At 43.1% G+C, this 16083-nt stretch overlaps 1 protein-coding gene across 6 annotated transcripts in view; it reads left to right on the forward strand.

Moving 5' to 3' along the window:
- The window catches only part of LOC121275666 (FH1/FH2 domain-containing protein 3-like), a 592370-nt gene that overhangs the window by 570515 nt on the left and 5772 nt on the right, over positions 1 to 16083 (forward strand). For all 6 annotated transcript variants that reach the window (XM_041183184.1, XM_041183185.1, XM_041183186.1 and 3 more), the window contains 2 exons: positions 6500 to 6680; positions 8324 to 8485. In XM_041183184.1, the coding sequence (XP_041039118.1) occupies positions 6500 to 6680; positions 8324 to 8485 (343 nt within the window). The remainder of the gene's footprint in view (positions 1 to 6499; positions 6681 to 8323; positions 8486 to 16083) is intronic.

Here is a 16083-nt window from a genome sequence, read left to right on the forward strand (position 1 = left end):
ACAGGACAAGCAACTGTGTATGTCTTCAACAACTCTTCAATCTAACTGGTTAATGAATAGTGCAAAGTCTTAAGCAAGAAGTCTAAGATCGAATTGGAAATTCAATGTCAAATCGAATACAGGAAGAGAAGTAAGGAAGGAGGGGAAAGATTAGATTGATAAAGAGAAAAAAAGAAGTAAAGTGTACAGAAGTACATTTTTTGGAAACCACCAATTAAAATCTGTAGGAATGAGACTCTACACTTATAAAAATTAATTTTCAGTTCTAGAGTTGTTATTTGGCAATAATTTACGACTTCTCACTTAGACTGAAATGGAAAAGCCCTAACTTGTTGAGGTGAGTTTACTCTGTATTTAAAATATCAGTGAGAACTTCACATCATCCACTATGTTTAAATGGGGAACTATATGGTGTGATTCTATTTTTGCACAGCTTACAGAAGGAGCAGTGCAGCACGGACAGTAACTTGCGGATTGCTGCGTTTACGTGTACATCAGCACTAGCCTAAAGTCACTGATTGCGCATGAATAACTTTGAGCACCGTTAGCCTCGTCATTATTTTTACAGTAAATTCTGGCCCAGTATGCATTCACCACCTTTCAAGTAATGGAGAACTTCAACATAAGTTTTTATTAAAAACCTTGTTATTGTAAAGCAATGAATAGGTCATTTTAAAATATGAATCTACCAAGCAAGTGTTGCAAGTTGCTTGTATGCCTCGTTCAATTGTACTCCATCTGCCAACACGTTGTTTCATTTGAGTCTTGCTTTCTTTGTTGTGGGGGTGGGACAGGAATGGAAGATGGCAGGATTGCTGGAGATTAGCACATCCTCAGCAGCAAGATTTTGATTGGGAAGAGCCAATAAAAGTAAAAACTATCTTTTTTTAAAAAAAAAGAAACATCCCCTAGTGCTTTTGTGGAGTTGAGAAGGCCCATGTGCAGCTGCTCCTTGCTTGCTTGTTGCTAAACACAATGATTTTTAGGGGCGGCACCACCACACACACAAACAGAAGCGCAAAGGTCCAACTGCCAAAATTATTAATATTCCCAAGGCTGCAAGTACAGGCCTAGTGCTAGGAAAGCAGCTGTCTACTGACTTGTCCCTTGCTGAAAGCTGGCCTTGAGCTGTTCAGTCATATCGTGCAGCCTTTGTTTGATGCATCTCCGTGCCCCTCTTTGTTAATTATACTTCAGTCTGCCCCCTGCTCACCAATCCTGAGACATTAAATCACTCACTCCCCCTCATTTGTTCATGTTGGTGAGTAAACTGTTTACGTAAATTCTTTCCGAAAACAGATTGAATCAGTATCCCTTTGGAATTTATTTTTCTCTCAATACCGTGTTCTATCCTTTGGGCAAAGGGTTCTTTCTACGTCAAGGCTAGATACTTGGCAGTCGAATATGCGGCAGCAGTTTTTGATTATCACGTGTGTCAGGTAGGCAGTGAGCTCTGTGCCTACCTGATGACATCAGGCCTCGTTTTAATATGAACTATGAGCGAGTGGTGATAGCTTACTGATTGTAGAGGGCAATCCTACAAATCTCAATTGTTGAAAAGCAGAGTAGTAAGCAGACAAAAATTGCCCTCTATATCTCTTATGACGTGGCAGATGATGTGTGACAGGCAGATCAAATCCACGAGGGAAACTTGATCACACGGTCACAATGATTTTATAATTTGTATTTATTTTGAGAAGCGCGTTTTGAATTCAGAAGCAATAAGCCCACTAAGACCTTCAGAGATTTTTTTAAAAGCTAAATTAAAATATTTATAACAAAAGAATAGATGTCAAACACATACATAAGTTTACAGTAACTAGATTTTAAAGTTCGAAAACCTGGCCAGCACAATTACCACCTTTAAGGGCTGGTGCAGCAGATTCATGCAGACATGCAGGAGGTTGTTTCACAAGCTTCTGCTAGATGTCTCTGGGCCCCTCTCAACATAGCCTTTCATTCTCCCTTATATATGTTTTCTCTCTTTTTAATCTGTAAATTCCATTGTCCCATATGTCTTTGAAAATGTACTTTTCCATTATATAAAACTTTTCATGGTGCTAATATTGTCAGTAACCCTTTGGAAAAAATAAACACACGGCTTGGCCTAGGTGTAAATATCCTATTATCTCTTTGAAATTCAAACTACCTCAATTTATCTAAAAATGCAAATTCTCCTCTAAGACTTCAGCCATGTTTACATATTTAGCATTTCAAACCCCTCTCTACCTAACTTCTTTTGATATTTCCAAAACTCCAGACTAGCTCTCCAATTCGATGAAATCACGTGCATGCGCACACAGACACACATACACACTATCCAAACCCCACTGTTAACCTACCTTTACAATAAATCACAATAATATTATGAAAATTATTATATTTTTGCAACAACGACAGTGGTTAAACTATCAAGTACATGATACATCGGCTGTATACATTTGACCCAGAATTACATAGCATTTCGAACCATGCTCCTTGACCTAGAAGATTATGTATTTCCATTCTTCCTGATACGTTGTGCACCATTTATTATTTTGTATATAGGATGGAAATTTAAGAAAAGCTACAACAGTAAAGTTTTCCCCAACACTATGACCCCCATACTTAACAAGGAAACGGGGAGATTGGAGGGGATCCTTAAAATGGTTGCAGAACCCAGGAAGACCAGAGACGTGGAAGTCCTACCAAACTTAAATCAATTCTTCCTTTTCGCAGTCAGCCAGCTAGCTGTTGTGCAGGGAAACCGGGGGCAGGGAGCCAACAGCCAGGAAAACCCTGGTATCGGGAAGGTTGGGATTAAGGGAATGAGGGGGATGGTTTGTGGTTAGATCTGCGGCAATCCCAGCATAGAGTGCGAGACATCAGGATTTAGGAGGGTGGGGGTGAGGGATAGGGGCAGAGCAGGAGATCCATGGTAACAGTGGGATGGAGGGGAGAGGTCTATTTTGGCAGACGGGAAGCTGAAGCCTTTTTTAATAGGCCCGCAATGAGTTTTGGAGACAGAAGCTAGCTCCTCCCTTCTGCAACTGGGTCTACTGACCTATGGAAATCACTGAGGCCCTCGCCGTCAACCTCCTTTGGGTCCCAGTTGACCAGAAAGGTAACTGGACCAGCCTCATAAATATTGAGGCTACAGGAGCATGGTTAAGGTTGGGTATTCTGCACTGAGTAACTCGCCCTCGACTTCCCAAACCCTTTCCATATTTACAAAGCACAAGTCATGAGCCTTGCTGAATACTCTGCACTTGACTGGATGAGTGCAGCTCCAACAACACTCGCAAAGCTCAGCACTATGCAAAACAAAGCAGCCCACTTGATTGGCACCTCATCCACCACTTCAAGCATTCCTTCCCTTCACCACCAGCACAGAGTGGTTGCTGTGTGCCTTGTCTACAAGATACATTGCTGCCACCTGCCAAGGTTTCTTGGACAGCACTTTTCAAATCTGTAACTTCTATTGCCTAAACGAACAAGGGCAACAGGTGCATGGGAACGCCATCACTACATGCAAGTTCCCCTCCAGGTTGCATGCCATTCTGACTTGGAACTATAGCACTGTTCTTGGGTCAAAATCCCAGAGCGCCTTCACAGCATTGGGGTATATCTACACGACCCAGACTGCAATGGTTCAAGATGGCAGCTTATCAGTACCACCTTGAGGGCAATTGGGGATGGGCAATAAATGCTCGCCTTAGCAGCGACGTTCACATTTCATGAATGGAATTTTTTTTTTAAAAAGATGTTGGTCCCACTTGCTCTGTGGCGGCCCAGTTGAAATATGTTAATGAAGTGGACAATCAGACACAGGATACCTATCACTGTAAAATGCAACAGGTACATGCACAGTGATTGGGGACATGTTTCATGTTTTCTCATCGCTAATTCCTCACAGACCCTCACTTACCCTTTGTTGGTAGGGGTTAATATTGCAGTGTATATACCTTGATCTAGTTATCAGCTACTTTAACATGGTAGTAGACCAAGAATCTTCTGCAAAGCTTTTATTACACTAGATCTAAAGATCTCAGCTCAATTTCCATATCAAAATTTACAATTCTTTGGACATTGAATAGGCAATATTTTTACATCAAGAGCTGTTAGCTTGCAAAAAATACCCTGACGTTAATCTTATTTACATATAGTTTTAAAAACAACTTCATTAATGTTCCTCACAGCCAAGATAACATTGTAAAATGGTTGATAGGAGATGCGACATTTTCATGTTTAATATAATGAGTATATGGGCCAATTTTTATCTGGTCTCAAGAAAATCCAATCTCTGCACTTCCACAGCTTTCAAAATGCACAACCAACCCATGTGCGACTTTGAGGGATTTTTGTCTCTTCTCACAGGACCAGCTTTGCCGTGCATTTTACCAGCTGCGGTGGAGTGCGTGAGGAGTGTGGGTACAGAGGTAGGCCAGTTAGAAGGCCTGCCTCTGTTCTCCTCAAAGCAGTGCAGCTCTTACCTTTGTTTAGAAACCCCACTAAACCTCACATCCCTTGATGCCATTCCATGCTCCTTAGGTTCCTTCATGCCATCCCAATGCCACCAAGCCACCCATGCCCCCTCAAATTTCTTCATGCCACCCATACTACCTCTATGCCCCCAAGTCACCCATTGCCACTTCATGTTTCCCATGCCACTCCATGACACCCTGTCCCCATGTGGCCTCACTCACCTAGTATGCACTATGCATAATTCTCAGGAGCCATGCAATGGGAATTATTTTAAAATCATTGTAAAACCACTATACATCTAACAAAATAAGAAAACCCTCAATTCAAACTCACCACCATTGATAATGGAGCAAAGAAACACAAGGAAAAAGCCGTCATAATCCTTTAAGTGCCTATTGGTTTGTAAACAGACATGAAACTGCACCAAAGACACATTCTGTTACTATAGGCTCATAAAAGCTTCAATAGTTCTTTGATCAATAAGACCACTGGCTGAGCTGAAGCTTTTGAAACCCAGCCAAATATTCATAATGGAACAGCTGTCATAACTAAAGCTTCCAACTCTACTGACAGAACAGATATGCATTTACGTTTCAGCATTCAAAATAATGAATAGTTTTGATGGCGTATACAAGGAAAAGCTGTTTCCAGTGGCAGAGTGCCTGTGAATAAATGTAGGGGGATCAGGCGCAGACCAGTTTTTCGACCTTGAGAAGCATTTTTTTTATGCAGCCAAATCTACCAGTCCAATTAAATTCAAGCACAAAAACATGACTGCAGAGGGCAACTTTTTTTTTTTACACATTTTAATACACTAAGGTACTTTCTCCATTGGAAAAGTACTGTAATGCATGTGAACTCTTAGATGATGCTGGCCAATGTAAGGGTCAACTTATTTTGGCAGGACAGATCCCTATGATGAATCACTGTATTTCAATATCGTGCCTAAAAGTGACATTTGAAGGTGTCAAAACACTTACACTTGCTTTTTTGAAATGTTCTCGACTCCTCAGCAGGCATTCCATTTGAAATAGGGAATCCAACCTCAGCTGAGGCAGGTGTGCATTTTTACACACTGGGTATATGTGACACGCAAGAAGGCAAGAGGAAAACGGCGTGGGGTCAGGAACGCGGAGGGAAATTGGATTTCCTCCAAAATAAACATGTCTATTCATGCACCAAAATGCGCCTCTGCACCCGGACACACATTCAGCCCTATGGGCAGCATTTTCCCAGCGGTGGTGGGGGGAGGGGGGTGGGGTACAGGTCCCCGCTCCCTGATGCGCAGTGACATCAGGCGTGCGTCCCGATGTCACCACGTGTCATTTAGATTGTCAGTTCGGCGCACCCACCGAACTGTCAAAGGCCTATTAAGGCCTGTTAAAAACTAATTAACTCAACTTAATGAGCCGCCCATCCAGCCTTAAGGTTGGTGAGCAGGCGAAGAGCCCAGGCGGCTTTCGCATTTCTCATGAAACCTCATCCACGGGCGGGATGCGGTTTCATGAACTGTTTTAAAATGTAATAAAAACTTATGCATTTACTCTTTGACATGTCCCAGCTCATGTGATAGTGTCACATGAGGGGACATGTTTTAAAAGTTTAAAAATCCTTTATTTTAAAGTTTAAGGCTGAAACAAATCTCCCTGAGGCACCACCTTTTGCGCACATGCATGAAAGAGTGCAGGGAACCACTCGGGGAAAGCCCACACAGGGAGCACACAGCGCTTCCAGGCGCACGTCATGATGGGCAGGCTTTAATTGGCTCGCCCACGTAAAATGGCGGCATGGCCCTGACTGGGGGCACTGATGGGGTTAACGCCCACACAACCCCCACAACAAGGGGAAATTTTTGGCCTATGTTTCAAAAGTGCTACACATGGGGTCTCAGGTAATGTTCCTTTCATTGCATATATTTACACACACACGCTCTATCATAGGATCACATTATGCATACGCATAATATGTGAAAGAATATAGCCCCGTGCTTTGGGCTGCCAAAGGAATGACTTTCTGTATTTGATTTGTTGTGCAGACAGGAAAGTTCTCCAGCAACACTGAAACTGTCTCGAGTGAGAGCCAGCCACAGGGATTGCAGTCTGCAGAAGAGGCAGCTGAACATGAAAACATGAAAGCTGTACTGAAAACCTCGGTACCGAGTGGCGAAGTCACCACCGCTGTGCCAGGTGTGCGTACCCGAACAAGAGCCAACCGAGGTAAAGGGCCCCACTTAGGTTACCCACTCATCCGGGACCAGTCTTGCACAGGACTTACAGCACAGAGAAAGGCCATTTAGCCCGACAGGTCCACGCTAGTGTTTAAACTCTACACAAGCCTCCTCCTGCTCTTCACCTAATGACTAGTTGAGCTTTTTTCTGATGTTAAAAGGTCTGTGTCCTAGTTCAGGATAGGGAAGGGACCACCTTGGTGATGGACAACCCAAAAACATGCAGCAATTTGTATCGCTTCAAGAAACAAAGTACCTTCAGATGATCCAAATGCAGAAGTATTCATTCTTAAGTCTGAGTTTATTACAGTTGCAATTGTAAAGCTATCTTCCACACAAGTCATTCAATAAAAACATAAGCCAGCACAGAAAGAGACACGAATGAATGCACTGCAGGAATTCACCAAGGATCCTTAGACAGCACCTTGCAAACCCACGACCACTACCGTTTAGAAGGACAAGGGCTGCAGATAGATGGGAACGCAACTGCCTAGAAGTTCCCCTCCAAGTCACTAGGCATCCTGACTTGAAAATATATCGCCATTCCTTCACTGTCGTTAGGTCAAAATCCTGGAACTCCCTTCCTAACAGCATTATGGGTGCACCTACACCACATGGACTGCAGCGGTTTAAGAAGGCAGCTCACCGCCACCTCCTTCAAGGGCAGCTAGGGTGGGCAATAAATGCTGGCCCAACCAGTGATCCCACATCCCGTGAATGAATATAAAAAAATGAAGGAACACCCTGGCTGACTGACTTTCCCTCTCTGTACTGCCCATGTTCTTCGTCTGTAACTTTTCTCTAAAAGTATATTTTGTGTGGCGTGACACTGTGTCCAAGCCATCAGAAATATGTAGTGTGCAGGACCTATAAAAATAGAAAATACAAGCTGTGTTCTGTGTCATTAATGACAGTGAACTGGCTGACTGCCTCTCAGTGTCTGAGGATTCTTGGATGTCAGCCTAAGAAACAATGGAACGCCAAATTGTCTATGCTTTTAGATTTAATCCATTCTTATCCAATTTACTAATTGAATTTTGTGTAGTTCTGGATAGTTAGAGCTTGGAAAGATGCACCTACATCCATCAGGTTACTCAGACAGGTGGAATAGGGTCCAGAGAGTGGAGCTGAAGTTAAAATATCAGGACTAGGCAACCTGATCCCATTCCCATCTGTTCAATTTTTACTGCCCCAAACCAGGCCAACGAACAGGCTTCTGGAAAAGGTTGCTGGGGGTGGTGCTAATTACCATTCAGAAGTTCGATCTGTGGCGGGCGATGCCGCTTGCTTAAGAGGAACTCCTTTTAGCACTCCTTGTAGAGCAGGAGGCCTTGTTAGCGAGCCTTCAGCCACTATCACCCACGCCCTGCACTCCCACCCCAGCCACTGCCTGAAGCTGCCTTCTCGCCTCAGTTGCAACCCAGGACTTTGGCCTCTCATCCTCCCCCCACCCCCGTGTCAGCCAGGAGATTGCCCAAAATTATTGAAGTGTGCCATGCTCTCCACCTGCACGGCGCTTCTTTCTCTCCCTCCCTGTTACTATCAGGGCCGTACGCTCAGCATTATTAATCTTAGCCACAGAGCCGCAAATCCTAAATCCCTAATTGTGCCACGTGGTTTTGCTCCCTCCAGGCCGCGTTGGGTCGTGGACTGCAGGCAATGATGATTCTCCAAACGCCACAGATGATGCCGCAGATGAAATAATGGATCGGATTGTAAAGTCTGCCACTCAAGTGCCAAACCAGCGGGCCGTGCCTAGAGAGAGGAAAAGGTCGCGTGCAAACAGGAAGTCTTGTAAGTGGCCTTTATTTCCCAGTTGGCTGTGTGTACAAATATCAAAAATTCTAAGGAAGGATCACAATCTTGACCTGTTGACTAAGTTACGTTCCCTCCACACAGGCTGCCTATCCCCTGCTGAATGTCTCCAGCGTTTTCTGTTTTTCTTCCAGATTTCCATCCCCAGCGTTATTTTGCATTTTTAATGCATTTTCTTACCTTTCCACCCCTAAGACCACATGATTGACACATTTTACTGCCCATGTTAATGAACTAGCAGAACAATAAAAGTTAAGAATTTTTTTCTACATAATAGACTTCAGCTTCTGACCTATTCTTAGAGCATCATTCTTAATGAGTCATTCATTAAAATCATTTAGTTCTGGTTGAACAGCCATTCAGTCCTGTGCCGGTTCTTTGATAGCTATCCTTTTAGTCCCAATCTGCTGGTTTTTCCCCATCGCCCTGCATTTTTTTCCCCCTTGAAGCATTTATCCAATCTCTTTTTAAAAATTATTGAATCTGCTTCCACCACACATTCAGGTAACGCATTCCAGATAACCATAAGCTGCAGTGTCAAAAAAAAATCACCTTTTATCTCACCTCTGGCTCTTTTGCCAATTACTTTAAATCTTCTGTCTTCTGGTTACTAAGTCTTCAAGATGCTGGAAACAGTTTTTCCTTGCATACTTTATCAAAACCATTCATAATTTTGAATGCTGCTATTAAATCTCCCTTCAAACTTCTCTGCTCCAAAGAGAGTAAGCCCAGCTTCTTTATTCACTTCACCTAACGGAAGTCCCTCAGCCTTGATACTATTTACGGTAAATCTCCTCTGCTCCCTCTCTGAGGCTCTGGCACTCTTTATAAAAAGTCCAGAATTCAGAATTAAGATTAGTCCTAATGGGTATAAATGCTTACCAAACTTTTTTTAATTTTATGCTCTTTGAGGATAATTTTAACCCTTAAAAACAGATGGGTTGGGGTTGGGTGAGATGAACAAATTTAGAATTTGCGTTAGCCATTTAATTATATAATGAGGCTGGGCACCCCACATTTATTCTTGCGGGGTTAGCTGCGGCTGGTCAGGTTTCTCACGCCTCAGGAAACCTGGCAGCTTAAGGGAGATCAAGGGCAGCTTTAGAACAAAGGTAAGTGTCTTTACAGCACTGCTTGTGAGCCAAGAGTTGCTGTCGTGCTTCTCTCTGGGTCCCAAGCTTACCGCTTCCCTGCCGATCGACCCAATAGCTCCCACTCCACCACACCTTGGGATCAGAGGTAGAGTCCCTCTCCCATGTTCCCACTAACACAGCAACAGGGCCCTTACCTGCTCCTGCAGTTGCAACCTGCATTAGAGTATTCCCTGTCTGGCCCAGAGACAAGCCTGTGAAATAGGTTGGCTTACTGGCAGGGACGTACAGGGGGAAAAAAAATCATATTTTGTCGTTAAAACCGCACAACGTGCAGGAAACCTAACAAAACCAAAACTCCACCCCATCTCTTACAAAACCTGTCCCTGTCAGTATTGGAGCCTATAACTCTATAAAATCAAGGGTCCAGTTTGCTTTTTAATCACCTCATCAAATTGTCCTGCCACTTGCAAAGATCTCTCTGTTCCTGCACCTCTTTAAAATTGTACCATTTAGTTTATATTGCCTCTCCTCATTCTTCTTTCCAAAATGCATCCCTTTACACCTCTGTGTAAAGAGTCTGGTCATTTAACCCATCTGTTGGTCTTTCTGACATCTTCTACCCTGCTCACTGTTTATTACTGAAATTATGCCCTGTTTACGTAAGCCCGGGTTATTATTAGCTTATATCAAAAAGAGCAATGATCCTCATGCCCAACCCCAAGTACTGCCTTCCAGTCCGAAAACAACTGTTCGTCACTGCTCTTTGCTTTCTATCCCTTAATCAATTTTAGATCTATGCTGCCACTATCCTTTAATCCCATGGACTTCAATTTTGCTAGCCAATCTACTAAGTGGTACTTTATCAAACACCTTTTGAAATTCCATGCACCACAACACCAACCATCTCCTTCCCAACTCCCTTCATCAGTCTTCTGTCATTTCATCAAAGACTCAATCAAGTTTGTCATCAACAAATTCATGCTGGCCTTCATTGATTAACCCATGTTTTTCCAAGTGACAATTCATTTTGTTCAGATTATTGTTTCTAAATTTTTCCCACCACTGACTAGGCTGAATGACCTGTAGTTACCTGATTTATCCTCCTCCCCATTTTTATGAATTTTTCGGCTTAACATTTGCAACCCTCTAGTTCTTTAGCACTGTTTTCAAAGTTAAGGGTATTGGGAGATTGTGTCCAGAGCCTTTGTTAATTCCAGCCTTAATTCAACCTGCAATCTAGGATGTATCCCATCCAGACTGGGTGACATTCTACTTTGAGCACTGCTAACCTTTTTAAGCACCTATACTTCATTCCTATCCTATACAGTTTCTTACCTGCCACTTCCTTTACAGTGGGGAATCTCTTGTTTGAAGACGGATTTAAAATATTTGGACAATACCCCAGCCATATGTTCTCCCTCCAGAAGATGATTTTCTTTTTCTGTTCTTAATTAGCCCCACCCTTCCTTTGACAATCCTATTACTATTCAAACTATAAAAGAAGTTATTGCTGCCTTTCAAGTTGCACACTTATATGTTCTCATACAGTCAGCCCTCTTCTTTCCTTCTCCAGTTCTCCTCTGCATGTTATGTTTACAGTTTAGTTTTCTACTGCATTATGAACCTGACGTTTATCATAAGCTACTTTTTTTCTGTTTCATTTTAATATCTTTACCCTTAATAATCCAGGGAGGCCTAGCTTTGGATGCCCTGCCTTTTCCCCTCCTGGGAATACGTCCTGTCTGTACCCACACTATGACCTCTTTGAAGTCCTTCCATTGCTCATATAATATTTTACCTGCCAATCTTTCATTCCATTCCACCAGGATCAGATCCCTTTCCAACTCACTGGAATTAGCCCTCCTCCGATTGAGAATTTTTATATCCTGACTTTTCCATAACTGCTGTAATATTTTTGTCACTGTTTCCCAATGCATTCCCACTGAAACGTGCTCCACTTTATTCCCCAGAAACAGATCCAGCACTGCTTCCTGCTTTGGTGAGCAGGAAACATATTGTTTAAGAAGGTAATCTTGTACACATTTCAGGAATTCCTGCCCCCTTTTTGCCCTTCATGTTGTATATTAGAAAGAAGAAAGAAAACGTGACTGGTATTAATTGTTAGCAATATATTAATCTCCCTTTCTTACCTTGTCAGCTTGTAACAAATTGTCAGCCAGCTTTTTACAGGTGGTATTTTTCAGAACTTGCCCACTGCATTCTCAGGCACATTAACCAGTCACTTGGGCACATGTGCGCAAACCCATTGATCTGATATTCGTCCTCCCTGGTATACATGCATGTTGATATGATTTGGCTAACGGTGACCACTGCCTGTTCTCAGCTGAGCCATTAGATGGAACTCCAGTCTAAAAACAGGCGAGAAAACACACAATCAGCTCACCCCTTTAAAGGTCAATGATGGCGATTCATTTGCTGCCTTAATGAGAGCGCATAACCAAGACTGCTCTCCCATTCCCAACTAGGGACTCTAAGAATCAAGGGGGCTTTTTTTTTAAGTAAAGGGGTTAGATTAATTTCTGTCAGGATTTGGGAAAACCCGTAATTATACCAATCATTTCGAGTGACATTGTTGGACGCAACTTTATTCTGTTGCCATCAACTTTCTGGTCACAATGTGATTTTCTTTTGTATTTGAGCTGTTTGGTAGTGGAGAATGGATAAAGTGAAGTTGTACAAATACATTGAAGGCAGGAAGCTAAATATCCCAATAAAATTACTTGAAAGTTAATAAGACATTTCTGTGTATTTTTAATACATTTTTTTAAAACTTCACTACTTATGTCCCTCGATTTATAAGCTCCAGTTTTGTTTACTTTTGATTAATTGTAAGTGTTTTCCTCCTTTCCTGTAACAAGAGATGGGTTCCGATTTTGGTGTATAATGAACTACTATAAAATATGTGAAGTGACCTGCATTGACTCTTTATGATTTTCCATTCTATTTTGCTGTTTCTCCAAGTGATTCCTCACTTGTAACATATAATAGTTGGGTTATGCATTACCATTTGTACTGCAGGCCTCAACTCAAGCCATAGGAATAAATAGGCATTATATTGACCCTTTCAGACTTCATCATAAGTACATTGTCGGTTTAGTTTTATACGTCTGGGACCCATGGTCCTTATGCTTCTACTGAGTTTCAGCCTGTTGAATTTAATTAATTTTGAAAAATTGGCAAAAGGTTGATTGGTGACCACTTTTAAGGAAATTCTTTAGTTTCCTCTTGGTATTGATTTGTTCTCCTTGCCTGAATGTTTTACTAACTTATTCCGTATAGAACAAGAAGCTATTCTGGATTAGGGGACTTCAATGTCAATCACTTAGAATGGCACAACAGTATCATGACTGGGCGAACTATTGAGTCCTGTAGGCTATATCTGTCACACTGAGTTTGTGGCATAAGTTGAGAGTGCAGTTGATGTGGTTTATATGGATTTTAGCAAAGCCTTTGACAAGGTCCCACATGGGAGACTTATAAAGAAGGCAAATGCACTTGGGATACAGGGTAATTGGATAAGGTGGATTAAAAATTGGCTTAGTTGTAGGAGACAGAGGGTGATGACAGAAGGATGCTTTAGTGACTGGAAGCCAGTGTCCAGTGGCGTACCACAGGGATCTGTGCTGGGTCCCCTATTACTCATCATTTATATAAACAACATAGATGAGTATGTGGAGGGTAGGATTAGTAAGTTTGGGGATGACACAAAGATTGGCTAGGTGATTAACGGTGAGGCTGAGTGCCTTGAGCTACAGGAAGATATAGACGGGATGGTCAAATGGGCAGATAAGTGGCAGATGGAATTTAACCCTGAAAAGCATGAGGTGATACACTTTTTGGAAGGAGTAATTTGACAAGGAAGTCGTCCATGAACGGCATGACACTCGGGAGTTCTGAGGAGCAAAGGGACCTTGGCGTGTGTGTCCATAGATCTCTGAAGGCGGAGAGGCATGTTAGCGGGGTGGTGAAAAAGGCATATGGGACACTTGCCTTTATCTATCGAGGCATAGATTACAAAAGTAGGGAGGTCATGTTGGAGTTGTATAGAACCTTAGTGAGGCCACAGCTGGAGTACTGCGTGCAGTTCTGGTCGCCACATTAAAGGAAGGATGTGATTGCACTGGAGGGGGTGCAGAGGAGATTGACCAGGATGTTGCCTGGGATGAAACATTTAAGTTATGAAGAGAGGTTGGATAGACTTGGGTTGTTTTTGTTGAAGCAGAGAAGACTTTGGGGCGACCTGATCGAGGTGTACAAGATTGAGGGACATGGACAGGGTGGATAGGGAGCAGCTGTTCCCCTTAGTTGAAGGGTTAGTCACAAGGGGACATAAGTTCAAGGTGAGGGGCAGGAGGTTTAGGGGGGATGTGAGGAAAAACTTTTTTACCCAGAGAGTAGAGATGGTCTGGAATACATTGCCTGGGAGGGTGGTGGAGGCGGGTTGCCTCACATCCTTTAAAAAGTACCTGAATGAGCACTTGGCATGTCATAACATTCAAGGCTATGGGCCAAGTGCTGGCAAATGGGATTAGGTAGGTAGATCAGGTGTTTCTCACGTGTCGGTGCAGACTCGATGGGCCGAAGGGCCCCTTCTGCACGGTGTGATTCTGAGAGGAGGGATTAACCCACTTAATCTTGTCCTCAGAAAACCACCTGTTGTGGATGCAGCTGTGCAGGACAATATTAGGAAGAGTGACCATCACTGAGTCTGTTTAAGGAGCCCTGGCATAATTAAAGTCAGTGGGAATTGCGGGGGTGGGGAATCACCACTGGTTGAGTCATAATTAGCGCAAAGGAAGGTGGTTGTGTTTGTTGTAGGCCTTTCATCTCAGTCCCAGGACTTCACTGTAGGAGTACCTCAGGATTTTGTCCTAGGCCCAATCATCTTCAGATACGTCATCAATGACCTTCCCTCCACCATAAGGTCAGAAGTGGGGATGTTCTCTGATGATTGTACAATGTTCAGCACCATTCACAACTCCTTATATACCGAAGCAGTCTGTATCCATATGCAGCAAGGCCTAGACAATATTCAGGCTTGGATAGATAAGCGGCATGTAACATTTGTGCCTCTCGAGAGCAAGGCAGTGACCATCTCCAACAAGAGAGAACCTAGCCATCACCCCTTGACATTCAATGGCATTACCATCACTGAATCCCGCACTATCAACATCCTGGATGTTACCATTGAACAGAAACTGAACTGGACCAGCCATATAAATACCATGGCTACAAGTGCAGGTCAGAGGCTGGGAATTTTGTGGTGTGTAACTCACCTCCTGACTCCCCAAAGCCTGTCCACAATTTACAAAGCACAAATCAGGAGTGTGATGGAATACTTTTCACTTGCCTGTATCAGAACAGATCCAACAACACTCAAGAAGCTTGACACCATCCAGAACACAGCAGGTCACTTGATTGGCAGCCCATCCACAAACATACACTTCCTTGCAACTGACACACAGTGGCAGCAGTGTGTACCATCTACAAGATGCACTACAGCAACTCACCAATGTTCCTTCAACAGCACCTTCCAAACCCATGACCTCTACCACCTAGAAAGACAAAAGCAGGAGATACAGAGGAACACCACCTCCTGCAAGTTCCTCTCTAAGCCATAAACTATCTTGACTTGGAAATATATCGCCATTCCTTAACTGTGGCTGGATCAGAATTCTGGAACACCCTAATAACAGCACTGTGGGAGTACCTACACCCAATGGACTGCAGTGGCTCACCATCACTTTCTCGAGGGTAATTAGGTATGGGCAAAAAATGTTGGCCTTACCAGCGATACCCAAATCCCAGGAAAGAATAACAAAAAAACACAATGGCATCCCCCATTGTGTGGTGTAACCTTATCACTGGGCTAAATGGGATAGACTAAAAGCAGATCTAGCAACTCAAAGCTGGACATCCATGAGGTGCTGTGCGACCCTTCAACAGAAGCAGAATTGTATTCCACCACAATCTGTAACCACATAGTCCAACATAACCTTTTACTTCTCTCATCAACCCTTGTTCAATGAGGAGTGAATAAAAGCATTCCAGGTGCAGCACCAGACATGACGAGAAATGAGGGGCCAATCTGGTAAAACTACAATACAGGACCATGTGGATGCTAAACAGTGGAAGCAGCATACTGCATACAGAACTGCATGATTTCACAAGCACCTGATCCAAGTCAAAGTTCTGCAGTCCTGCCACCTCCAGTTCCAAAGACCATGGTGGTGGGAAATTCAGCAACAGAAAGGAGGTAGCTCGATGAATATCCCCATCCTTAGTGATGGCAGAACCCAGCGTATGAGTGCAAAAGACCAGGCTGAAGTGTTTTAACCATGTTCAGTCAGAAGTGCTGAGAAAATTATCCTTCCCTGCCTTCTGCTGAAGTCCCCATCAACATAGATGCCAGCTTTCAGCCAAATCAATTCACTACATGTGACATCAAGAAACAGCTGAATG

Source organism: Carcharodon carcharias, chromosome 3 (assembly GCF_017639515.1).
Source record: "Carcharodon carcharias isolate sCarCar2 chromosome 3, sCarCar2.pri, whole genome shotgun sequence".
Lineage (NCBI taxonomy): Eukaryota > Metazoa > Chordata > Chondrichthyes > Lamniformes > Lamnidae > Carcharodon > Carcharodon carcharias.